This window comes from Halichoerus grypus, chromosome 3, assembly GCF_964656455.1.
Source record: "Halichoerus grypus chromosome 3, mHalGry1.hap1.1, whole genome shotgun sequence".
In the NCBI taxonomy this organism is placed as follows: Eukaryota; Metazoa; Chordata; class Mammalia; order Carnivora; family Phocidae; genus Halichoerus; species Halichoerus grypus.
Genome location: NC_135714.1, coordinates 32,143,592 through 32,170,971, shown reverse-complemented (window position 1 = coordinate 32,170,971; position 27,380 = coordinate 32,143,592). Strand labels below are relative to the sequence as shown.

The 27,380-nt window shown below is 38.5% G+C and overlaps 1 protein-coding gene across 2 annotated transcripts in view; it reads right to left on the bottom strand.

Annotated features, from left to right (window-relative positions):
- WDR19 (WD repeat domain 19) overlaps positions 1-15,805 on the bottom strand; it is a 99,824-nt gene extending 84,019 nt beyond the window's left edge. Inside the window, exons 1-4 of one of the 2 annotated variants that reach the window (XM_036112175.2) lie at positions 15,706-15,805; positions 12,296-12,387; positions 11,926-11,991; positions 8,220-8,345 (exon numbers count right to left, since the gene is read on the bottom strand). In XM_036112175.2, coding sequence (XP_035968068.2) covers positions 8,220-8,345; positions 11,926-11,991; positions 12,296-12,387; positions 15,706-15,711 — 290 coding nt within the window. In that variant the 5' untranslated portion in view covers positions 15,712-15,805. Of the gene's footprint in view, positions 1-8,219; positions 8,346-11,925; positions 11,992-12,295; positions 12,388-15,385; positions 15,405-15,705 lie in introns of those variants that run through there. The other variant, XM_078068518.1, reaches the window with a different exon arrangement.
- Positions 15,806-27,380: the final 11,575 nt, after the last annotated feature.

The following is a 27,380-nucleotide window of genomic DNA, read 5'->3' as shown; positions in this document are numbered from 1 at the left end:
CTGCTTCATTATTGGTGTATACAAATGTAATTTCTGTATATTGATTTTGTATCCTGTGACTTTACTGAATTCCTGTATCAGTTCTAGCAGTTTTTTGGTGGAGTCTTTTGGGTTTTCTATATATAGTATCATGTCATCTGCAAATAGTGGAACTTCTCCTTTTTCCTTGCTGATTTGGTTGCCTTTTATTTCTTTTTGTTGTCTGATTGCTGTGGCTAGGACTTCCAGTATGATGAATAAAACTGGTGGGAGTGGACATCGTTGTCTCATTCCTAACTTTAGGGGAAAGGCTTTCAGTTTCAGGTGATGTTAGCTGTGGGTTTTTCATATATGGCCTGTTATGTTGAGGGAGGTTCCCTCTAAACCTACTTTGTTGAGGGCTTTTATCATGAATGGATATTATACTTTATTGAATGCTTTTTCTGTGTCTATTGAAACAATCATATGGTTCTTATCCTTTATTAATGTGGTGTATCACATTGACTGATTTGCAAATATTGAACCACTACTGCAACCCAGGAAAAAATCCTGCCTGATTGTGGTGAATGATTTTTTTTTTTTAAGTAGGCTCCATGCCCAACATGGGGCTTGAACTCATGACCCTGAGACTGAGTTGCATGCTTTACCGGCAGAGACAGCCAAGCACCCTATGGTGAATGATTTTTTTAATGTATTGTTGGATTGGGTTTGCTAGTTTATGGAGAATTTCTGCATCCATGTTCATTAAGGATATTGGCCTATAATTCTCTTTTTATCTGGTTTTGGTATCAGGGTAATGCTGGCCTCATTGAATGAATTTGGAAATTTTCTTTCCTTTTCTATTTTTTGGAATAGTTTGAGAAGAAGAGACATTAACTCTTCTTTAAATGTTTTATAGAATTCGCCCGTGAAGCCATTTGGTTCTGGACTTTTGTATGTTGGGAATTTTTTGATTACGGACTCAATTTCTTTGCTGGTTATCGGTCTGTTCAAGTTTTCTATTTCTTCCTGTTTCAGTTTCGGTAATTTATTTGCTTCTAGGAATTTAACCATTTCTTTCAGGTTGTCCCATTTGTTGGCATATAGTTTTTCATAATATTCTCTTGTAATTGTTTGTATTTCTGGGTGTTGGTTGTTATTTCTTCTCTCTCATTTGTGATTTTATTTGTGTCCTTTCTCTTTTCTTTTTGATAACTGGCTGGAGGCTTATCAATATTATTGATTTTTTTCACAGAACCAGCTCCTGGTTTCACTGATCTGTTCTATTGTTTTTTAAGAAACATCATTTATTTTTGCTCTAATCTTTATTATTTCCTTCCTTCTGTTGGCTTCAGCCTTCATTTGTTGTTCTTTTTCTAGCTCCTTTAGGTGTAAGGTTAGGTTGTTTATTTCAGATTTTTCTTGCTTCTTGAGGTAAGCCTGTATCACTATGTGTTTCCCTCTAAGGACTGCTTATGCTGCATCCCAAAGGTTTTGGACTGTTGTGTTTCCATTTTCATTTGTTTCCATGTATTTTTTAATTTCTTCTTTTATTTTCTGGTTGACCCATTCATTGTTTAGTAGCATGTTATTTAACCTCCATGTATTTGTGGTCTTTCCAGATTTTTTCTTGTGGATGACTTCTAGTTTCATGGCATTGTGGTCAGAAAAGGTGCATAGTATGACTTCAATCTTCTATTTGTTAAGGCCTGTTTTGTGTCCTAATATGTGGTCTATTCTGAAGAATGTTCCATATGCACTTGAAACAATGTGTTTCTGGGGTGCCTGGGTAGCTCAATCAGTTAAGCATTTGACTCTTGATTTCAGTTCAGGTCATGATCTCGGGGTTGTGAGACTGAGCCCTGTGTTGGGCTCAAATGCTGAGCATGGGATCTGTTTAAGATTCTCTCTCAAAAAAAAAAAAAAAAAAAAGCGAATGAAAGAATATGTATTCTGCTGTTTTAGGATGGAATGTTCTGAATATATCTGTTAAGTCCATCCAGTCCACTATGTCATCAAGGCCATTGTTTCCTTGTTGATTTTCTGTTTAGATGATCTGTTCATTGATGTAAGTGGGGTGTTAAGGTCCCCTACTATTACTGTGTTATTGATTAGTTCCTTTATGTTTGTTATTGTTTTATACATTTGGGTACTCCCATGCTGGGTATATAAATATTTAAAATTGTTATATCTTCTTGTCCCCTTTATTATTATATAGTCTCCTTCTTTGTCTTCGTGTTAAAGTCTAGTTTGTCCAATGCAAGTATTGCTACTCCAGCTTTCTTTTGACATCCATTTGCATGATGTTTTTCCATCCTCCTCACTTTCAATCTGCAGGTGTCTTTAGGTCTAAAATGAGGCTCTTTTAGGCAGCACATAGATGGGTCTTGCTTTTTTATCCATTCTGACAGCCTATTTTTTTGATTTAGTCCATTTACATTCAAAGTAATTACTGACAGATATGTATTTATTGCCATTTTATTACTTGTTTTGTGGTTGTTCATGGAGATTTTCTCTGGCCCTCTCTTGTCTTTCTCTCTTTCATGGTTTGCTGATTTTCTTTAGTGATATATTTGGATTTCTTTCTCCTATTCTTTGCACGTTTATTAGCCATATATGAGATATTGTTACCATTAGGTTTGTATATAACCTCTTCTGTAAATAGCAGTCTATATTAAGTTGATGGTCGATTCAATTTGAACCCATTCTCTTCTCCTCCCCTCCCCACATTTTAGGTACATGTTTTAGTTATATCCTTTTTTTGTGTGAGTTCCTTGATTTTTTACAGAAATATTCTATAAAATTGTGCTTCCTCCTTTATACTGTCACTTTTGGTTTCTCCTTTGCACTCAAAGAGTCCCTTTTAATATTTCTTGCAGGGCTGGTTTAGTGGTCATGAACTCCTTTAGTTTGTTTGGGAAATCTCTCCTTCTGTTCTGAATGATATCCTTGCTGGATGGAGCATTCTTGGCTGCAGATTTTTCCTATCCAGCACTTTGAAGATTCCATGTCACTCCCTTCTGGTTTGCTAAATTTGTGTTGAAAAATCTCCTGCTAGCCTTATGGGTTCTCCCTTGTAAGTTAGTGACCTCTTTTGTCTTGCTGCTTTGAATATTTTTTCTTTATTACTATATTTTGCAAATATAATTACAATATGTCACAATGTGGGCCCGTTTTGTTGCTTTTGAAAGGAATTCTCTGTGCCTCCTGGATCTCGATGTCTGTTTTCTTCTCCAGATTAGGAAAGTTTTCAGCTATTATTTCCTCAAATAAATTTTCTGCCCCCTTTTCTCTTTTCTTCTTCTGGGACTCCTATAACAGGAATGTTATTACATTTGATAGAGGCACTGTTTCCCTCAGTCTATTCTCGTGTTGCATAATTCTTCTTTCTTTTGTTCAGCTTCATTGCTTTCCATTACTTTGTCTTCTAAGTCATTCATTCATTCCTTTGGGTCTTTCAGCCTGCTGTTCATTGCATCAAGCATGTTTCTGATCTTGTTTATTGCACTCCTCATCTCTGATTCTTTTTTAACTCTTTTATCTCTTTGGTGTCTCACTGATGTTTTCCATTTTTTTTCTCAAGCACAGTGGAGTATCCTTATGATTGTTGCTTTAAATTCTCCACCAGGCATGTTACTTACATCTATTTCACTTAGATCTCTGGCTGTCGTCTTATTTTGTTCATTTGGGATAAATTCTTCTGTCTTCTCATTTTTTCTAAGTCTCTGCCTTCTTTTGTGTGTTAGAAAAGCCAGTCTGTCTCCTGCTCCTGAATGTAATGGCCTTATGAAGAGGTCATCTGGTGCCCAGGGCCTGGCGCTCTAGGGAGTGCCCCCAATGTGTGTTGCATGCACTCTGCTATTGTGTTTTGGCTGCTCTATATCCTTCAGGCCAGTCATCTGCAGAGGCTCTCCTTGCCTGCTGTGTGCAGTGTTTGGTCCCTGACCTGAATGTGCTGAGTTTTAACTAGGTGTGCTTTGGTCTGATTGTGAATTGAGATGTGTCACCACCTCCACCAGAACTGAGGCCCTGCAGCACTCTCTGGTTGGGAGACATGGTATGGGCAGGGGTTTGTGCTGATCTTCTGGGGGGGGGACTGAGGTAAGCATGACTGAGAAAAGCAGTTCCACCAAAGCGCAGGGAGTGCTTAGTATAAGCAAGTTAGGCAGCCAGTATCCATGCTGCACTGTTTCTGCAGGTGGCTCTGTGTTTATGCTGAGGGGCGGGAGAGAGAAATGGCGCCGACCCACTCCTTTGTTCCTGGAGAGGTATCTCTGTGAATACTATCTCTCAGGGACGTGCTCTAGCAAGAGCAAATAATCTCCCCATTTTGTGCCCTGGGCTCTCTTCAGATGTTGTTTCCATGCTGTACATCCCAGGGTTGTTTCCCTACCTTCTCTCTAGGAGTGCGGCAGGGCCTCCCAGGATCTATCCTAGCCAAGCCCACTGACACTGAAAACTCCAGGCTTTAAGCTGCACTGGTCGCAAGAATTCATAAAATTCAGCCCCTCTCATTTTCCACACCAAAGGCTTTGAGAAAATGTTCTACTTCTGTGTTCCCCTGTGTGTTCCTCTCTCTGTTGCCCTTCTCCGTGGCCATGGCTCCTTCCTCTCTACAGCAGCCAGGAGCCGTTTCTTCACCATGCCTCCACACTTTTTACCTTCTTCATTGTGGCCTCTTCTCTCCCTTTAGTTGTGGAGTCTGTTCTGTCAGTCTTCTGGTTGATTTCTGGGGTGTTTAGGATTTGATAGTTAACGAGTTGTATTTGTGGGATGAAGTAAGCCTGGGGTTCTCCTACTCCACTGCCATCTTCCTGTCTCTCCCACCTCTGTCACTATTAAGATTAGCTCACTCAGAAAGTGGTAGAAAGCACATTTACCTACCACCAGTTCTTAAGTACATTCTAAGACCTACTGGTTGAACTTTTATACAATTCCCTACTAAATGACATCAGGACTCCTGGGAAAGTAGCTCATCCTATGTATCAAGGAAAGAAATCACAATGGGTATAGAAAAGTGATTCTGGAAATGCAATCCCAGGACCAACAGCATCACTTAGGAACTTTAGAAATGCCAGTTCTCTGGTCCCACCCCAGGCCTACGGAATGAAAAACTCTGGGGGTGGCGCCCAGCTATCTGTGTTTTAATAGGCACTTTGATACAGCTAAAGTTTGAGAACCACTGATAGATCATTTACTGTTTACAGAAAGCAACACTGCTTTCAAGAATGCTGATATACGGAAGACCAAAAGTCACTTAAAGTATATGGAAAGTTTGTTGTAACAACAGATGAATATAATAAAATGTTTAGTTAGAAAATTACTTCTAATAAGTACTAATATCCCAGGCTGGTGGGTTTCATCTATTAAGTGTATGTTTTTAAAAGATCAATATGCTTGTTTCTCTATCTGTTTAAGCAGGTGTGACAGCTATGAGAATATGCCTCTTAGATCTCTAGCTATGGAAAGTGTAACTGATGAAGGGTCCCACTGGAATCCATTACCTTGATGTCCCAGGGCCATGCCTTCCCATAGGCTGCTCCCAGATAGTAACTGAGTGGGCAGGGATACTATTGAGGCCCATTCCTGGGAGACATAGGATTCCATTGATGGGTCACTTTGGCTTAAAGTCTCCTCAGAGGCCTAGCTGAACTTAGAATTGGGCTGCAGTATAAGATGCTTCTACCCCATGTTTCTTCCTTCCCTCTCCCCTTTACAAGGGTCAGACATGCACTGTGGTCTGATGGCTCTTCTAACCTGCCCCTCTATGTTTCCTCACTGGCATTTCCTGTAGTGAATCTCACACACTCAATCCTATCTGGGATTGCTTTTCAGAAAACATGAATAGAAAGAATTGTGAGCACCAGAGGAAGGAGGAACCGCCTGAGAGGCACAAGGTCTGATCAGCAACAGTGGTCATATTTAATAAGAGTAGTATGACAACAGTCCATTCAATAGTTTACCATCACTAACAGTCACATAACAACCAACTAGAAAAAGAGTTAAACAGTATGTTCCAAGAAGATCAAGTAGGCAAATATCCTCAAAAGAAGAGCCAGCTGAACAGACTCCATCTTTCTTTTCTTCAGAGATAAGGCCTCTAGAAGGCCTCACAAATTACAATAAGATACTACGGCACACGTAAGTTCCCAGTAATGCTAGCAGATCAGGACAATATATAGTAATTACATGTATTTTTGGCCAAGTTAAACTTAAAAGAATATATTATTTAGGGAAATGCACGTGGTATAAAAAAAAATGCAACCTATGTAAAAGGCACAGGTTTAAAAAAGTCTTGCTGATATGACAACTGAAGGTCAATTAGAAAAGAGGCTGAGTAGGATGACTAGAATTCAGGTCTGAATGCCTTGGGAGAAATAACCATGTCCAATGATCCAACCACAAATCAACTGGTTGATAAATGAGATGCTGTATTTAGAGTTTTCTCTGGAAAGATTGCTGTACCCCAAGGACATAACTCCTATAAGCCTAGGTAGGATCAGGGGAAGTACCACTTAGAATAATTCTAAGAAGTTATAAAAATACACTTAGTAAAAATTAATAAATTCAATCCATTGTGTTAACATAATAATTTAAGATAGTTAAGTGACATTATAGTAAGTTTTGCAATGATTATATCTGAATATGTTTTGTGTATTATTTAAGATGTTCGAAGTGCTCAAAAGAATAAATTCCAATTAAATCTGTAAATGGAATTTAAATTTTTCAAGGAAATTTGTTTGCAAAATGAATATATTTAAGAAAAACTGATATTCAAAATTGTGTTTAAGTATCTTAGTATAATAGCTTGACCTTTAAATAAAAAACAATTGGTAGTGGGTGTACCTTTGTATATACAAAAGTCCTTTGGATATTAAATATTAATATAAACTAACATTTAATTGGTTCTGCCTTGATAATTACAATAACATCCACCATTCATTGAATTCTTAATTTCATGCCTGGCCATGACACACAATTAAATGTCACAACAACTCTGAGATGATGTGAGGAAATGGATCTGTGGGAAGATAGACAGCAGAAGCAGACATATACCAGTTTGAAACACCTTGGATTAATTATGCATTTTTCTCCAGGTGAGAACGTGTTCTCACTGATGCTGAACTTGGTTCAAGAACCAGTATTGATGTTTATAAATATTCTCTTGAATTGAAGAACAGAGTATGTAAAATCTTTTTAAAAAGTGATGCATACCCAAAGTGTAAAAGGACAGAGCAAGAAATGAAGGTTCTCACACCTAGCAAGACTTCATGATGGGTGGACAATATCACCTGTGAATGCATGCATCATGTGTCAATTTGGAGGGTTAAGGAAAACGACACTAAGGTTACCTTTCGTCCTGTTCTGCATGGCCACCTTGCTTCCTCTGGGTCGTTACTCCTTGGCAAACTGGAAATTTATAGTCTAATCTTACAATATGTGTGTGGCCTATCTGCAGGTCACATGACACCATGAGGCAGATATTATTATTACACACATTCCATATACAAGAAGAAACTGAGGTTTAGAGAGAGGTAAAGCAACTCGTTCAAGGTTGAACTGCCAAGTTTTAGTTGTAAATAAATTTTTCTATTCCATATGTTAAAGTGGTTTCTATTTTAGCAGAGATCTGTAATTTATCTGTTTGCCCAGTATATTTTCCATTTGGGAACTGTACCACCCTTGATCCGACTCTTCACTTACTGGGATTTTCAATCCCATGGCCCTGCCTACCCTACTCAGAGACCTTCTGAGTAACTGAGCAGACACTGGTGATGTGATGGGGATATGCTCTTCTCTTTGGTGTAACTTGCTGTGAAGAATGACATAAGCCAAGAGTTGGCAGCAGCCATGGAGAGAGCCTGACTTAGAATAAAGTCAATACAGAGAAAGGAAGGGCTCAGAGATGGAAAGAGAGTCTTGACTGCATCACTAGAACCCCTAGATCAAGCAATGCCTGAGGCCAAGTCCATTTCCGGATTTTTCCAGATGTTTTGTCTCATCTTTGGACATTTTAGTCTGTTCCACTGAAAGCAACTTTTTAAGAAGCTACTGATAGTTTACAATCATAACAATTTTATTCTAATTAATTGGGCAAAATCAATAGGATTATATGTAATGATAAAAAAAGAAACTTTCTTTCATAGGAAAATAAGTCACAAATGCATGTTTATAATGATAGCAGTTAAGTATTGTTAGCGTCAAACCTACAAATAACCATATTTGTAAGTGAAGATTTAAAATAAAAAAGTTATTCTTACCTCATACCACTGTCTAATTGGCTGGTTTTATTTGTGTTGGCATCCCATAGATAAATGCAACTAGATTTGTCAGCAATCACTGCTAGGATATCTCCATCTTTATCCCAATCCATAGCAACACAGTTACTTTTAAAAAAGAGAGCAAAATATCACTACATGTTTTCTTAAAGTAGGGAAAAGAAATTTAAATATCTATTTGTAATTTTTATCTACAATAGGACCAATCTATTTTGAGTAGGTCATAAACTTTCTAAAGTGAGAAATACAACTCACTATTGACTGCTTATTTAGATAATATTAAATTTTCTTTTTTTTAGAGAGAGAGTGTGCAAGCTGGGAGTGGGGGAGGGGCAAAGGGAGAGAATCTTTTTTTATTTTATTATGTTATGTTAATCACCATACATTACATCATTAGTTTTCGATGTAGTGTTCCATGATTCACTGTTTGCGTATAACACCCAGTGCTCCATTCAGTACGTGCCCTCTTTAATACCCATAACCAGGCTAACCCATCCCCCCAGCCCCCCTCCCCTCTAGAACCCTCAGTTTGTTTCTCAGAGTCCACAGTCCCTCATGGTTCAGGGAGAGAGAGACTCTTTTTTTTTTTTTTTTTAAGATTTTTTAAATTTATTTATTTGACAGAGAGATAGCACAAGTAGGCAGAGCGGCAGGCAGAGGGAAAGGGAGAAGCAGGCTCTCTGCTGAGCAAGGAGCCCGATGCGGGGCTCGATCCCAGGAGCCTGGGATCATGACCTGAGCCGAAGGCAGCCGCTTAACCGACTGAGCCACCCAGGCACCCCAGGGAGAGAATCTTAAGCAGACTCTGTGCTCAGCAGATGTGGGGCTCCATCCCACAACCCTGAGATCATGACCTGAGCTGAACCCAAGAGTCAGATGCTTAACCGACTGAGTCATCCAGGTGCCCCACTAAGTTAAATTTTTTCTTGTTGTTGAGGGGATGGGAAAAATTTAAATTCTATTTTACGTATCATTTATATATACTACATTAAATATAATCACACCTAGTAAGTTAGCAGATTTTCTTAGATACTATAAAGATCCTGGCCTTTGGTAAAACAAACTCATCAAGCACCTCTACAAAGGAATCACATTTGGAATCAAGGGGTAATTTGTATGACCAAGTGCTGAAAGGTTATTTCAGATTTACAGAGAGAAAAAGCAGGTATGGATAAAAAATGAAGTTATATCCAGATAAATTGTGTATAAAACAGATCATGGTTGGGTAGATGTGGGATTGCAAATAATGGAAAAACTAGATTTTGAAGTGGTAAGAAATGTTATTTTCATTTTGTATCATAATAGAATAAGAGTGATTCAATTAAAATGACAAAACAGTTATACATAGGAAATGCTTTTTAAATATGTTATTGCTCAAAATTATTTCAAAGTATTTATTATAAATCAAAAGGTTCCCTGAGGATTAATTTTTTCTTCTCTGATGCTATTTTTCATTTTGAGACTCTGTTCTGGGATATCAGCTAAGCCATACTCAGATTTACAGTTAAGACAATTGGGAGTTACTCTGGTCATTTTATTTTTCAAAATACTAAAATATGTTTTGGGATCTTAATTTTCTCTAGTATTTTCAGAGATTTGGGAAGTATGAAAGAGGGAAGCTTTCAAATTTTTTATAAAATCATCTAACAATTAAAGACAATACGTATGGTATTTTATTTATCTAGAGATTCTCTATCAGTTGAATTCAGCTACGATAAATACAGCAAAAGAATTCAGAGGTTAAAAAATAATGTGGCCCCCCCCCAAAAAAAATATATATATGGCCATTGTGTAACCAAAATAGAGGTCACAGAGATGATGCAAAAAACCTCATATAATTTACTCAAAGAAGTTCTTTACTAAGTACCTTCTTATTTTTGGACATAATTACAACTATCTTGACTTCTGTTTCCCAAAATACAGAAAACAAGCAACAATTAAGAAAGCAATGGGAAATGCCAAAATGGTGGCATCAGGTAAGCGGGGCACAGCAGGAGGTGGGAAAGGCTGTTAGAGACTAAAAGAAGACAATCTGATTTGCAAAGATGGTGGCAATAAACTACAGAAAGCAGACATGAATTTAAAAAGCATGGCAGCATAAGACCATTTAGGTGAGGGACTCTACATACCTTAATAACGATTGAGACTATCAATAAAATAACTAATAAAGGTAATGATTACACAGAATCATTAAAAATGCTTATGTTATGGGGCGCCTGGATGGCACAGCTGGTTAAGCATCTGACTCTTGGTTTCGGCTCAGGTTGTGATCTCAGGGTCCTGGGATGGAGCCCCAAGTTGGTGCAGAGTCTGCTTGAGACTCTCTCACTCTGCCCCTGCATATGTGCTCGCACTCTCTCTAAAATAAATAAATAAATCTTTAAAAAAATGCTTAAGTTATGTTTTGTGTAATCTAGAATGATTTCCTGGAAATGGATAGGCTTTGTCCTGTAAAAAGTATCAAGGGGTACCTGGGTGACTCAGTCGGTTAAGCATCTGTCTCTTGATTTCAGCTTAGGTCACGATCTCAGGGTCATGAGATTGAACCCTGCATTGGGCTCTGCACTGAGCATGGAGCCTACTTAGGATTCTCTCTCTCCCTCTCCCCCTGCCCCCGCCCACCAGCCACCCTGCTCACATGCACACACACTCTCTCTCTCAAAAAAAAAAAGAAAAAAAAAGTTTAACAATGACATAGGGACGTCTGGTGGCTCAGTCGGTTAAGCATCTGCCTTCAGCTCAGGTCATGATCCCAGCGTCCTGGGATTGAGTCCTGCACTGGGCTCCCTGCTCAGCTTCTTCCTCTGCCTGCTGCTCCCCCTGCTTGTGCACGCTCTCTCTCTGACAAATAAATGAAATCTTAAAAAAAAAAAAAAAAAAAAGTTTAAAAAGTGTGTTGAAAGTAACTATTTTCCAACAATTTATGAGAAGAAACAGTACAGTGATATGGGCTTATCTTTTCTGCCTACACACAAAATAAGACTTGTTTATAATTAAATAAGAATCTTTCATATGGACTCATTTATAATTGTACCTTAAAGCTTCCCTGTGAATGTATGGAGGTTATAAATATCAACTCTAACTCATATGCTATATGTCTACGTATTTCACTAACAACTTATGTATAAAAAAACAAATCCCTGGGGTGCCTGGGTGGCACAGTCAGTTGGTTTTGGCTCAGGTCATGATGTCAGGGTTGTGAGATGGAGCACCCTACACTGGGCTCTGTGCTGAGCACAGAATCGGCTTGGGATTCTCTCTCCTTTTCCCTCTACCCCTCCTGCTAATGCTCTGTCTCTAAAAATAAGTAAATATATCTTAAAAAACAAAACCAAAAAAACAAATCCCAGGCGCCTGAGTGGCTCAGTTGGTTAAGCGACTGCCTTCGGCTCAGGTCATGATCCTGGAGTCCTAGGATTGAGCCCCGCATTGGGCTCCCTGCTCAGCGGGGAGTCTGCTTCTCCCTCTGCCCCTCTCCCCTCTCTCGGATAAATAAATAAAATCTTTAAAAACAAACAAACAAACAAAAAAACCCCAAAAAACAAATCTCTTCGCAAATGAAGAAAGCAAAAGAAGAGACACAGATTATATATGAGTTGTAAAATTCTATTTGATTATAGAAGGCAATACTTTTTTATCTTTTAGGAAAGAAAGCTTGAAAAAGTTTCTGATCCACCTCTGTACTTACCCAGATAAGTTAATTTCACTTCTTTTTTGACCATGGCGATCAAAGATTTTCACAATATGATCAGCTCTAAAAGCAATCAGAACACAAAAAATATAATTTAAGTGTTTCTTTTTATACATATATATTAAAAAATTAAGCTGCCATCCAAGTGATTTCAATGTTCTCTCATGACAGTTTCATAATTTATATCTACAAAGTTATTACCAGGGGAAAGATTTTATGAACTGTGATGTTAATGGAAGTGAATGTATTATTTTTCCCACTATACAACCATCACACAAGAATCTCCACTAAAAAACAGTGTGGTTATGCAGGCATACAGCCATTTGAAGTCAGGATGATTTACTTAAAACATTCACTGATTTCTTACCCTGTTACTGCAAGGTAGTTTCCTGATGTTTTTTGCCAGGTGAACTGTATTGGTGTGCCAAGCCAAGTCTTTTCGAGCAGTGAGAAAACACGCTAAAAAGATAAAGGTAATTTTTATATTTTCAAAACATGCAATTTAAGGGTTGGTCAAAGATATCAAACCATGATCATGAAGACAATAGGGTTCAAGATGATAACGGGTTATTGTTAGAGCTTATCCAGAAAAAGTCAACAATGTAACAGACAAAATGACTAATCAGATCAACCAACCAACCAACCAACTTCTACAATCTGGTTGTTTGTATGGACAAACAACAAACTTTGTATGAAGTATGGACCTCAATATACAGGCAAGCATTTATTATAAATTTTGGTTTTAAGTGTTTTTGAATATTAATTTTATAAAAATTATAATTTTAATGTTTTACATGTTAAAGAGTAAAATAATTTAAACTTGAATTTAGCTAATAATCAGTAGCATGTATTTTTAAAAAATTTTTACTTGATTTCAGTTAATTAACATATAATGTATTATTAGTTTCAGAGATAGAGGTGATTCATCAGTCTCATGTAATACCCAGTGCTCATTACATCACGTGCCCTCTTTAATGTTCATCACCCAGTTACCCCATCCCCCAATCCCCATCCCCTCCAGCAAACCTGTTTGTTTCCTATGATTAAGAGTCTCTTATGGTTTGTCTCCCTCTCTGATTTTGTCTTGTTTCCTTTTCTTCCCCCTCTTCCCCTATGATCCTGTTTTGTTTCTTAAATTCCACGAATGAGTGAAATCATGTAATTGTCTTTCTCTGATTGACTTATTTTGCTTAGCATAATACCTTCTAGCTCCATCCATGTTGTTGCAAATGGCAAAATTTCATTCTTTTTGATGGCTGAGTAAAATTCCATTGTAGATATATAGATATATATATAAAAAAGTATATATATATATATATATCCCACCTCTTCTTTATCCATTCATCTATCGATGGACATCTGGGCTCTTTCCATAGTTCGGCTATTGTGGACATTGCTGCTATAAATATTAGGGAGTAGCATGAATTTTTTTAGATTAAACTTAAAACTACCATTTAAAAAATCTTAACCGGGCGCCTGGGTGGCTCAGTTGGTTAAGCGACTGCCTTTGGCTCAGGTCATGATCCTGGAGTCCCGGGATCGAGTCCCGCATCGGGCTCCCTGCTCAGCAGGGAGTCTGCTTCTTCCTCTGACCCTCCCCCCTCTCGTGCTCTCTCTCTTCCATTCTCTCTCTCTCAAATAGATAAAAATCTTTAAAAAATAAATAATTAAAAAAATCTTAACCATGATAAAAATACAAACTGCTTCATTCAAAATTTTCTTCCTTTACCCATTAGTTATATTTACTTAATCATTAAGTGCTTAATTTAGCTATTAGGTGGACCGTGTATCAACTGAAAAGCCTTTCTTTTCACTCAGTCAGGAACTGGGGTATCCAATATGGAAGCCACAAAACACAGCTGGACTTGAAATTTTATTGAGGGCTTGAAATGTAGGTAGTCCGAATTTAGATGTGTTGTAAATGTAGAATACATAGGCATTCCAAGGAATAGAAAAATGTAAACTATCTCATTGATAATTTTTTATATCGATTACATATTGAGATAATATTTTGGATATACTGGATAAAATAAATTATTTAAATTAATCTTACCCGTTTCTTTTAAAACATTTTAATGTGGCTCCTAAAAATTTTAAATTACATTGGCTTACAGTAGATTTATATCAAACAATAGTGATCTAGAACAACTAAGAAAATACAGCTTGAATGAAAAAATTTAGATTTTAATATTAGGTTAAATTATAAACAGGTTAAATCATAGACCGTATCCAGGCATATGAAGTTTTCATAGTACTACAGGAGGCCTGACAATCTGAGTGGCCACACAAAACTCATCCAATGCTTGAAATTAAACACCAAGGGGCACCTGGGTGGTGCAGATGGCCAAGGGTCAGGCTCTTGATTTCTGCTCAGGTCATGCTTTCAGGGTTCTGAAATTGAGCCCTGCACTCAGCAGGGAGTGTGCTTTAGATTCTCTCTCCCCCTTCCTCTTTGCCCCTCCCTCTGCTCACCTATGTTTTCTAAAAATAAATAAATCTTTAAAAAAAAATTAAACACCAATCAATAAGCATTTGGTATGTTAAGTAGATGAAATCCACCTCTATTGGAAACAGGAGTGTTCTATAATCACCAGTGCATCACGTTTTGTGGAGCTTGAAAACACCTTGAAGGGGGGGGGAAAAGCATAAAGGCATCTTTTGCAATTTTGTGACCACGTGGCCGTGGAACCCCCTCATGCAAGTGAGGGATCCTTAAACTTCAATTTCATTAGCTTCATGGTAGACCTCTTCTGGCTGAGATCTTACATATTTTTCTTCCGTGGAGCTACATTTACATGCTCCATTTACAGTATAGTTAAAAAGCACTAGCTTCACAACCAGAAAAACAAGGTTTGAATTTCGCTTTTTACTTCTTAGCTGTAGGGCTTAAAACAAGTCGCTTAAATTGCCTCAGGCACAAAACTCTCAATTGTAAACCAAGAATAATTATCTCCTCCGTTCTAATACTTCATAAATTCTGAAGCGCATTAGAAATGTTAAGTTATGATTACCGGTCAATTCCAATTTCCACGCTAACAGCCACGAGGAATCCTTAGGACTTAATTAATTTTTAAATTGAACTATCCCTTTCTTTGCCAGATCAGAGCAGAGAGCTATTGCTGTAGTAAAGCAGAAGGGTTTTGAAATGAGCTGTAGCCAGTGACCGGGGATGGGGTTCACCGGAAGCCCAAGCGTAGGAACGGTGTGTGCAGAGGATGATGCTCTCCGGCCAGACCTGAATGTGCAAGTGCAGATTTCTCCGTGACTTATGTACATTAGCCACTGAGTGATTTGTACATTAGTCACAGTCAATACAATTTGACATTATTCTTTCGGAAGCTTTTCACTCTTTTTAAGTGCTGAGCAGTCGCGCGGCTTGCCAGGGATTCAGCTGCAGGAAAAGAACCAGCTCATGACACCCGATCCAGCCAATTTCACTGCGACCCTCCAAGCATACCGTCCTTCCCGCGGTGCGAAGTTCGGGGTCTTTTCTGACCCAGACTGCTCATTTCAGGCCGTGCCTTCAACTCCGTTCACGGTCCCAGAAATGAGGCCTCCTTCTCCGCCTTCTCCTCTCCAATTTTCTTTCTTTTCCCCTCCTTCCCTCAACTTCGCCCCCGCTTTCCCCCTCCCCTGTCACCCAGCTCTCTTCCCCATTCCTAACGCACTCTGGAAGAGGGAGGGAGGGCACAGGCCCCTATCCTCGAAGTGACGCTCAGTGGGCTAAGAGCCAGTGGTCGCGTTTTCCCGCCCCCCCGGGGTTTGTAAGTCATTTACCTTCATCTCAAGGCTCGACCGGCCGCGCGATCTGGCAAATGCGCAGGCGCACCTGGTCTGCTCCAAGAGGGCTAACGCGTTCCCGTCACCCAGGAGACCGCGCGAGCAGTGACCAATCAGCGAACACTAGCTGAAGGGCGGTGCCTCGTGGGGTCTTCCGCAGGGGAGGGCGGGAGGCGTGGACTGGAATCACGTAACGCTGGCAGAGGCAGGCCCCGAAAGATTGCGCGTCAGGAGGCCCGCCGCGCCTTGGCTTCCTGGTTGGGCTCTGATTGGATGAACCGGGGACTCGCCCGAGGGAGGTGGGCTCTGTGAGCCCTGAAAGGCGCCTGCGTAAATTTCGGCTCCTGGTTCCTAAGATGCCTTTGGTGGCGGGTGGGGGCGCCCAGAATCAAGGAAACGAAAAGGCACTGAATGTTGGATGAAACGAGAACGGAAATTTGCTCTTGGGGCAAATACTCTTACATAGTACGCGCAAAGAGGACTTGGACAGGCCCGTGTGTCATCTGTTTTTTTCCTTTCCAGGCTTCTGGGCTAGAAGAAATAGGATGTGAGAAGTAGTTTTGTTTTGTTTTAAGGCGTTAATAGGCCAACTAAATTGGGCAAGAAAAATGAGTTCTAAGTGCTTCTCTCTTTAGACTTTGGACCTGGCAGTTTTTCCCCAAATATTATGTCCTGCCATAGATTTGTGCTTTATTATTTAGAGTATGAAAGTACTTCTTTTGCCCACCTGTCTGAAAATGTTAAACAGTCCACCCTTTTCTTTTCGACTTTAGGTAGGAATCATAACGCTTAAAGAAAATGATTTCAGGGACAACCTGGGTGGCTCAGTCAGTTAAGCATCTGCCTTCAGCTCAGCTCAAAATCCCAGGATCCTGGGATCGAGTCGCACATCGGGCTCCCTGCTCAGCGGGGAGCCTGCTTCTCTTTTTCTGCTGCTCCCCCTGCTTGTGTGCTCTCTCTCTCTGATTAATAATAAAATATTTTTATGATTTCAATGAACTAATGAGGGGTGTTGCCATTCTTAAGGAGGGTACTGTTCCCTTGCTTGGGGGTTTTGATTAGTTTAGGTTTCCCTTTAGTTTTAGGTGCAAGACCTGCCTGTTAAAATGAAGATGTTAATAGGTGATTGAGTGAAAGAAAAAGATTAGAGAAGTAGAAATTCAGAAATTGGCCATGCAATATTTAAAAGAGTGAATGGGACTTTTTAGGTCTAGGGAATGTAGGGAAGACAAAATTTTGCCTCTGCCCTCTTAGGGTTTTTTGGCTAGACCTAGAATTAAGCCGACCTAAGACGGATTAACAGAAGAAAAGCCTACAAATATGTATGTGTTACCTGAAATGGGAGCCATCCTAAGGAAAAGACCCAAAGAAATGATGACACCTACATGCATGCTTTTATTTTAGGTTGAACCAAGAGAAGAAACTGGGAACGCAATTAAACTATGTGGTGAGGCTAAAGAAAAATAATTATTTTAATAAGGTCTGTTTGTATAGACTCTCAAGCTCAGCTTCTGCTTGATGATAAGAATGCTATTTTCCTTCTGGTACAGGGAGGGTATCTTTCACATGGGAGTTTTTCATCCCCTGTTTTCAGGAAGAAAAGATTAGAGTACTCATTTGCATCTGCTATTTTTTAGGTACCTTTAGCTCAAAATAATCCTTATGTCAAAGTGGTTTATTTTGGAGTGGCATATTCTGCCACCCTTCAGGGGAAGTCTACATAACAGAGAAATAAAATTAGGCCAGAAAAATGAAAATCAGGAGAGTGTAGATTCCTGCAAACCAGGGCAAAGCATTTCAAGAGATTCAAAGTAGATATTATTTACTCTTTTAAATATTTTATTTATTTATTTGAGAGAGAGAGAGAGAGAAGGTATGCACAAGCAGGGGGGAGGGGCACAGGGAGGAGCAGGGAGCCGGATGTGGGACTCGATCCCAGAACCCCAGGATCATGACCTGAGCATGCTTAACTGACTGAGCCACCCAGGCGCCCCCAAAGTAGATACTATTTAATAGACTATTGGGTTTGTCTCAGAAGAGGAAGTTAAGGTAAAATGATAGAATAAGGATAATAACGAATTGAAAGAGGTCAACTTGGGTTGCCTGTGTGGCTCAGTCGGTTAAGCGTCTGCTTCGGGTCAGGTCATGATCTCAGGGTCCTGGGATCGAGTGCCACATCAGGCTCCTTGCTCAACGGGGAGCCTGCTTTTCCCTCTGCCTGCTGCTTCCCCTGCCTGTGCTCTCTCTCTCTTTCTGTCTCCCTGACAAATAAATAAATGAAATCTTCAAAAACAAAAAACAAAAGAAAGAAAGAAAGAAAGAGGTCAACTTACTTAGGGATAGTAGGTAATTAGGCTTACTGGGCTTTTTTCTTTTTCTTTTATCTTGTTTTTGTGGGAACTTGTTTTTTAGTTACAAATTCTATGTCCTGTCATAGGTCTAATCAAATTTTCTACTTCTTTTTGAGTCAGTTTTGATTGTTTGTGTCTTCCTAGGAATTTGTTCTTTTCATCTAGGTTATCCAATTTGTGGGCATACTGTTGTTCACAGTATTCCTTTATACTTTTTTATTTCTATAGGGTCAATAGTGATGTTTCCTCTTTTATTCCTGATTTTAGTAATTTGAATGTTTTCTCATTTTTCCTGTCTAGTCTAGCTAACTACGTCAATTTTGTTGACCTTTTAAAAAAATAGGTTTTTGGTTTTGTTGATGTGATAAGCTTAATTGTGTCCCCCACCAAAAAAAAGATATGTTGAAGTCCTAACCCCTAGTGCTTGTGAATATAGCTTTATCTGGAAGTAAGGTATTTGCAGATATAATTTAGATGCCATTAGCATGACCCTAATTTAATACGACTTATATGTACTTACAAAAATAGGGAAACTCGAACACAGACACACAGGGAGAATGCCATGTGACAACAGAGGCAGAGATTGATGTAGCTACACTCAAAGAATGCCAAGGATTGGGGCGCCTGGGTGGCTCAGTCGTTAAGCGTCTGCCTTCGGCTCAGGTCATGATCCCAGGGTTCTGGGATCGAGCCCCGCATCGGGCTCCCTGCTCCGCGGGAAGCCTGCTTCTCCCTCTCCCACTCCTCCTGCTTGTGTTCCTGCTCTCGCTATCTCTCTCTCTCTCTGTCAAATAAATAAATAAAATCTTAAAAAAAAAAAAAAAAAAGAATGCCAAGGATTGTTGCCCACATCAGAGCTAGGAAGAGGCAAGTAATAATTCAGGGGGTACATGGTCCTCTTAAACACCTTGAAGCTGGACTTCTAGCTTTCAGAACTGTGAGATAATAAATTTCTGTTGTTTTAGGTCACATGGTTTGAGGTATGTTGTTACAGTAGCCCTAGGAAACTAATACAGAGTTTGGTACCAGGAATTGGTGTGCTGCTATAACAAATACCTAAAATGTAGTAATGGCTTATGGCTAGAGGCTGGTAGAATTTTGAGGTACTTGGTAGTAAGCTTAAATTGCTTTGAAGACATTGTTGGTTGAAATATGGACATTAAAGGTGTTTCTGATGAGAGCTCAGACAGGAGAGCTATAGAGGAAGTTTCTGGATTTTTTAGAGAATACATAGACTGTCATAACATAATGTTGCTGAAAATTTAAATCTTCACAGTGCTTCTGATGAGGGCTCAGATGGAAATAAGGGACATGTTATTGGATGCTGGAGGAAAGTTGATCCTTGTTATAAAGTGGTAGAGAATTTGGCTGAATTGTATTGTGTTGGGTGGAAAGCAGAATTTATAAGTGATAAACTTACATATTTAACTAAGGAGATTTTCAGTTAAGGTATTTCAGTAAGGTATTCAGTAAGGCACAACCTAGTTTCTCCTTGCTGCTTAGTAAAATGTGAGAGGATGGAGATAAGTTGAGAATGAACTGCTAAGCACAAAAGAACCAGCACTTGGTTATTTGGAAAATTCTCAGCCTATCCAGATAGCATGTTCTGGAAATAGGGTCAAGGGTATGGACAGAAAACTATTTACTAAAGAGATTAGGCATGTGCCTTATGAATCCAATCAACCATCTCAGCAAAAACAAAGATTAGTGAACTTCAAGATATGGCAACATGAACATTCCCTTGTGCCCTGCTGTACCCACACCCACACCCCCAAAAAAACCAACTGCCAACCACTGAGAGATGTATAGAGCATCACAGAGTTGTGAAACAACTTCAAGAGCCAAATTTATGTGTAATTGGAGTCCCAGAAAGAGCTGGGGGTGGAGGAATAGAATATTTGAAAAAGTGAAGGTTGAAAAAATTTCCAAATTTGATGAAAATGCTAACCCCAGAGATCCAAAAACTCAATGAACACTAAGCAAAAGAAACATGAAAAAAACTAAAAAGTTATTTAAAACCTATGATGAGAGAAAATCTTAAGGGGTGCCTGGGTGGCTCAGTCGTTAAGTGTCTGCCTTCGGCTCAGGTCATGATCCCAGGGTCCTGGGATGGAGCCCTGCATTGGGCTCCCTTCTTGGCGGGGAGTCTGCTTCTCCCTCTGCCCGTCCCCCAGCTTGTGCTCTCTGTCTGTCTCTCTCTCTCTCAAAAATAAATAAATAGGGCGCCTGGGTGGCTCAGTCATTAAGCGTCTGCCTTCGGCTCAGGTCATGATCCCAGGGTGCGGGGCTCCCTGCTCAGCGGGAAGCCTGCTTCTGCTTCTCCCTCTCCCTCTCCCTCTGCTTGTGTTCCCTCTCTTGCTGTCTCTCTCTCTGTCAAATAAATAAATAAAATCTTAAAAAAAAAAGAAAAAGAAAAAGAAATCTTAAAAGAAGATTAAGAAGATGAATGCATAGAGGAGCAAAGATAAGAAAATGAGTAGACTTCTTGTTGGAAACCATGCAAGCCAGAAGACCGTGGAGCAACATACTAAAGTACTGAAAGAAAAAAGCTGTCTATATAGAATTCTATACTCAGAAAAAGATCTTTCAAAAATGAAAGTGGCCAGCAAACTGAGTCCAGCAATATATATAAAAAAAAGAATGTACACCATGGCCAAGTGAAATTTATCCAAGAAACGCAAGCATAGGTCAGTATCTGCAAATCAATTAATACAATATGCAATATTAATATAATAAAGGACAAAAAAATGTATGATCACATTAATAGACAACTGAAAAACACTTGACAAAATCCCCAACACTTAAAATTCATTCATGATAAAAATGCTCAATAAACTAGGAATGAAATGTATTTTCCTCAAACTGAGAAAGGGCATCTACAAAAAAACATATAACTAACATTATAGTTACTGGTAAAGACTGAACGCCTTCTCCCTAAGCTTAGGGGGGGAAAAGGGATATTCACTCTTGCTGCTTCTACTTACCATTATGTTGGAGGTTCTAGCCAGGGGAATTACTGAAGAAAAGGAAATAATCTCTAGATTGGAAAGGAAGAAGTAAAACTATGCAGATATCATCCACTTGTACAGAGAAAATTCCAAGGAATCCACTAAAAACCATTATAATAAACTAATAAGTGAGTTGAGCAAGTTTGTAGGATATAAAATCAATACACAAGAAGTGAATTGCATTTTTCTATACTAGAAATGAATAATCCAAAAGTGAAAAAATTTAAAAATTTATGTATAATGGCATTAAAATAAAATACATAAATTGAATAAAAGTACAAGATTTGTACACTAGAAACTATAAAATTTGTTTAAAGAAAAAAAATAAATGTTAATACATACCACGTTCATGGATCAGAGACTTAATATTCTTAAGATGGCAGTACTCCCCTAATGTATAGATTCAATAAAAATCTCTATTAAAATCCCAGTTACCTTTTTTGAGGAGATTGAGAAGGTGATCCTAAAATTCATAAGGAATTTCAAGGGACTCAGAAGATGCAAAATAATCTTGAAAAAGAAGAACAAAGTTAGAAAGCTCACATTTTTTTATTTTAAAACTTACTGCAAAGTTACAGTAAACAAAACAGTGTATTATTAGTATAAGGATAGCTATATAGATCAATGGAATAGAATTGAGAGTCCAGAAATAAAACTATACATCTGTGGGCAATTGATTTTCAAAAAGGTTGTCAAGACAATTCAATGGGGAAAAGAATTAAATTCAACAAATGGTGTTGGGACAACTGGATATCCATGCAAAAAATAAAGTTGGATCCCTACCTCACAGAATATACAAAAATTAACTCAAATGAATTAAAGAAATAAATGTAATAGTTGAAACTATAATATTCTTAGAAGAAAACATAGGAATTTATTGCTTTGGTTTATGTGATTGTTTCTTGGATATGACACCAAACCCACAAATGACAAAAGAAAAAAAATTGTGGACTTCATAGAAATCAAAACTTTTGTCCCTCAAAGGATACCACCATGAAAGTGAAAAGACAACCCACAGACTGGGAGAAAATATTTGCAGATCATATATTTGATAAGAGACTTGTATTTAAAATATGTAAAGAAATCTTACAACTCAATAATAAAAAGACAATTCCATTAAAAATGAGCAAATAATTTGAACAGACATTTCTCTAAAGAAGATATATGAATGGCTAATAAACCCATGCAAAGTTGCTCCACATCATTAGTCATCAGGGAAATGTAAATGAAAACTACAATGAGGTATGACTTTACATGATATTCATTGTCAGTTTAACTTGTAATTCTCTGGGTGCTAATGAATTCAAACACTTTTCTGTTGGTCATTTGGCTCTTCTGCACATTATTTAACAGTATTCACTAATTTTATGCAGTTGTCTTTTTTTGGTCAATTTGTAAGAGATCTTTTGCATAATCTTGTGTGGTTAAATAAGTATTTTAAAAACAGCTACTTGGTTCTAGTCTTGGTTTTGAAATTGTCCCCTGCTTATTGACTTCTTGATGATTTTTTAAATTCTAATTTTTTTACACTGAAATCTTTAATATATAGTATTTATTTTTGTAAATGGATCAAATGGGGGTCTTCTTTTATATTAAATGTGGCCCAAACTCTTCTCCAGACATTCACTGAGGGTAGAGCTTGCCATACCACATGTATTTTTTATTTTTTAAAAAGATTTTATTTATTTATTTGACAGAGAAAGAGACAGCAGAGAGGGAACCCAAGCAGGGGGAGTGGGAGAGGGAGAAGCAGGCTTCCCGCTGAGCAGAGAGCCCGATGCGGGGCTTGATCCCAGGACCCTGGGATCATGACCTGAGCCAAAGGCAGACGCTTAATGACTGAGCCACCCAGGCGCCCCGACATGTATTTTTATTATACCCAAGAAAGGAGTCTGGAGGCCAGAACACCTTACAGTTACTTAATTTAGTTTCACAAAAAAAATCATTCCATTTTGATCAAACTGCTGCTATACACTGTTGGCTCACCATTCTGGTGTTGGCAAGAAAGCAGATATTCTGCATTAGTCTCCTTAGTTCGTCTTTTTTGGGGGGGCTTTTTCTTCCCCCTATAATATCTTGGTAACTTGCATAATTCCCCCTACTTTCACTGATTTTACTTACTCTGTTTTCATTACCTAACCTTATAGCTTTCCCTACTCTAAATCATTTCCTTATGATTAATTTTGCCCATTCAACAATTCTTAGTCCAAGGAAAGGACTTTATTTCAAGTCATTTAGGAATGCTAGAACTTCACCATATATTGTAACCATTTTATCTTTTTTTTCACTGTATTATAAAATTGTATTGTTATCTTAGCTTTTCATGTTGTGAAAGGTGCTGTTGAAACAAATTGCTTGTCTCCACCCCCAGAGTTTCTGATTTAGTAGGTCTGCGGTACATTTGGAGAATTTGCATTTCCTTTTTTTTATAGTAACTTTTTTTTAAGATTTATTTATTTATTTGAGAGAGAGAGAGAGAATGATCAGGGGGAGGGGCAGAGGGAGAGGGAGAAGCAGACTCCCACTGAGCAGGGAGCCTGACATGGGGCTCCACACCCCAGGACCCTAGGATCATGACCTGAGCCAAAGGCAGACACTCAACCAACTGAGCCACCCAGGCACCCGCCATTTTTTTTTTAAAGATTTTATTTGTGTGAGAGAAAGAGACCCTGAAGGGGGGTGGGGAGGACCAGAGAGAGAGGGACAAGCAGACTCTCCACTGAGTGCCCAGCCCGATGGGGGCTGGATCCTACGACCCTGAGATCATGACCTGAGCCGAAATCAAGAGTCAGACGCTCAACTGACTGAGCCGCCTGGGCAGCTCTGGAGAATTTGCATTTCTCACATGTTTCCAGGTGATGCTGATTATGCCTATCTGTGGATTGCTCTTTGAGGCCACTTCAGGTAGTTTCTTATGTCTCCTTCACTTTTTGTCATATGTTACACTAAAACAGCCTGTATTCTTTTTGATGTTGATTAAGTTTACAAAGCAACAATACTTTTCCTAGTATATGCCTTCTGAAAAATTTCAATTTATTGTTTTTTTAAGATATTATTTATTTATTTGAAAGAGCGAGCACGAGCAGGGGGGAGGGGTAGAGGGAGAGGGAGAAGCAGACTCCCCGCTGACCAGGAAGCCCAATGCAGGACTCGATCCCAGGACCCTGGGATCATGATTTGAGCTGAAGGCAGATACTTACCCGACTGAGCCACTCTAGCATCCCTCAATTTATTATTTTTAAGTTGCAAGAAGCACTTGGTATTATTTTCTATAAACCAGGGATCCTAATTAATGCCTGGTTGTCTATTTTTTTGTTATTCTTGTTTTTCTCATTAGGCTGACAGAATAGGTAGGATTTCAGTAGGGGGATAAGAAAGGATATTGAGAGATAATGAGGTACAGTGGAAGATGCAGGCAAGGTGATTTGAACTCAGTAACAACCACTTAGTAACTTAGATAATGTACTTCCTCAGCCTCACTTTTTTTAATTGAAATATGTTTGACATACAACATTGTGTAAATTTAAGGTATACATGTTAATTTGATACATTTATATATGTAGTATGATTGTCATTGCAGTAATAATTATCAGCTTCACTTTTCTTATCTACAATGGAGTTTGAAAATTAATAAAAATATTTGTTGTACTCTTCTGGAAATATTTGTATCCTTTGCAAATGCTTGAATCCTTTCCTGAATGCAAAATCTTTTGTAATATGATATTTGGGAAAGAAGGGAAATCCAGCTCCCCATTCTAAAATTTAAGAGCCAAGAACATGGGGCGCCTGGGTGGCTCAGTCGTTGGGCGTCTGCCTTCGGCTCGGGTCGTGGTCTCGGGGTCGTGGGATCGAGCCCCGCATTGGGCTCCCTGCTCTGCAGGAGGCCTGCTTCTCTCTCTCCCACTCCCCCTGCTTGTGTTCCCTCTCTGCTGTGTCTCTCTCTGTCAAATAAATAAATAAAATCTTAAAAAAAAAAAAAAAAAGAGCCAAGAACATGATTAAGCCTGTTCATGTGGGAAAGGATCTGGTGTCCACTTATTTGGGAGAGGTTCATTGAAGAGTTTGTTAAGCCATTACACAACCTGTCGGAGGGGTAATTCTAGAATGCACAGAGCTATTTTTGTTTAAGCTATACAATTTAAAATTGATTGCTTATTTAAGTATAAATAAATAGCTGTTATTATAGCAATCTGCAGAAACCTCTAATTTATTTGGAAAAGCATGGCATTATGAAAAAGTTGTATTTTCAGAACCTGCTATAAAAACTGGTAAAGATTGCAGGAAGCTTGTCAAAAGGATCCTGAAAAAAAATGAACATAATTTGCTATAATATCAGAAAAATGTTTTTCCAAAGAGAGAAAGTGAGAGAGACAAAGAGAAGGGAGAGTTTCCAAGATGAAGAGAAAGAGAGATAGCATGGGCTTGGGGATGGAAAATAATGACATTTATACTAAATACAGATAAAGGAATAGGAAATTTAGGTAGAATTCAGGGTGATTTTTTTTTTTTAATAAACATATAGAGAGTTCTTTATTGCACATTACATTTCCAGCAAATGCCAGTATTGTTGATCATCTTATGTTTTTGCCTCCAATTTATCTTTTAGACTTCTGGTCTTTAAAATGGCCATTTGAAGAAATAATTTTTTTTTACCAATATTACATAGAAAGGAAGTCTAATAATCATACTAACTAGGGAAAGATAGTGTATTCAAAAATAACATCTGGGGGCGCCTGGGTGGCTCAGCCGTTAGGCGTCTGCCTTCGGCTCAGGTCATGATCCCAGGGTCCTGGGATCGAGCCCCGCATCGGGCTCCCTGCTCAGCGGGAAGCCTGCTTCTCCCTCTCCCACTCCCCCTGCTTGTGTTCCCGCTCTCGCTATCTCTCTCTCTGTCAAATAAATAAATAAAATCTTAAAAAAAAAAACAAAAATAACATCTGGTAGGGATCCTAAATTGAACATTTCCCTTTGGTTTCCTAACTAATATCAGTAGCTAAAAATATTAATGTCATTTAAAATTACTAACTGCTATAATATATGATTAATTTTAAGCTTAAAATAAAATAGGATGTTCCACATTAAGCCAGTTATTTTTGTCCAATTCTGTCTGACGCATGATTCTAGGTACAGATACATGGCTACGAATCTAATAGCCAAGGAAATTAAGAAATTAAAGTTAGTTCTGGGCCCATGACAATTTAATGATTCCTATTCTCTGGGGGAAAATTTTTGCATTACTTCCCCAGAATTCATATAGAGTAGGAGTTCTCAATGTTGGCCGCCATTAGAATTACTTGGGGGTCACTTGGGGTGGCTCAGGCTCAATCCAGATTTATTAAAACAGAATTTCTAGAGATGGAGCCTGGATGGAACTTTTTTGCTTGATTTCCTTTTTTGTTTTGTTTTGTTTTGTTTTTTAAACTCTGTGGTATACAGCCAGAATTGAGAACAACTGATTTATTCTACAGTATGCTAAATCCAAGAAAGCAGATGGAAATCCTGTTTTGTTTCTGAAGGCAAATAGCCTCTTCTCTTCACAAACCTATGCTCAGAAATGTAAAGGGACTCTGTCACTTTGGAAACCAGTTTGATGGTTCCTCAAAAAGTTAAACATAGAATTACTGTAAGACCCAGCAATTTCACTCCTAGGTATATACTCCAAAGAATTGAAAACAGGGACTCAAACAAATACTTGTACACATATGTTCAGCACTATCACGTTAGCCAAAAGGTGGAAACAACCCAAATGTCCCAAGTGGATAAACAAATTGTAATACACCAATATTATTATTATTCAGCCATTAAAGGAATGAAGTGTTGATACATTTCACGCTACAACATGGATAAATCTTAAAACTATGTTAAGTGAGAGAAGCCTGACATAAAGGGTCACACGTCATATGATTCTATATGAAGTATCCAGAATAGGGAAATCCATACAGATTGCAAATTGGGGGTTGCCAGGAGCTGGGAGAAGAGGGAATGGGGAGAACTACTTGAGAAGCTATGGAGTTTTCTTTTGCGTTTCCAAGAATGTTTTAGAACCAGATAGAAGTAGTGGCTGCACATTATGAAGGGACTAACTGCTACTAAATTACTTTTAGTATTTATTCTAAATTTTATTTAGTATTATTAATTTAGTTCACTTTAAAATAATGTCATATTATATGAATTTGGCCTTAATTAAAAAAAAAAAACTACGCACAAACATCAGATCTTTACATTTAATGTGATTTTCACCCCTGCGCACACCTCCGTTGTGGAGTGGCCTTTGGTGGCCTAGAGTCCCTGTCCCCGCCATCCGTGATTGCGC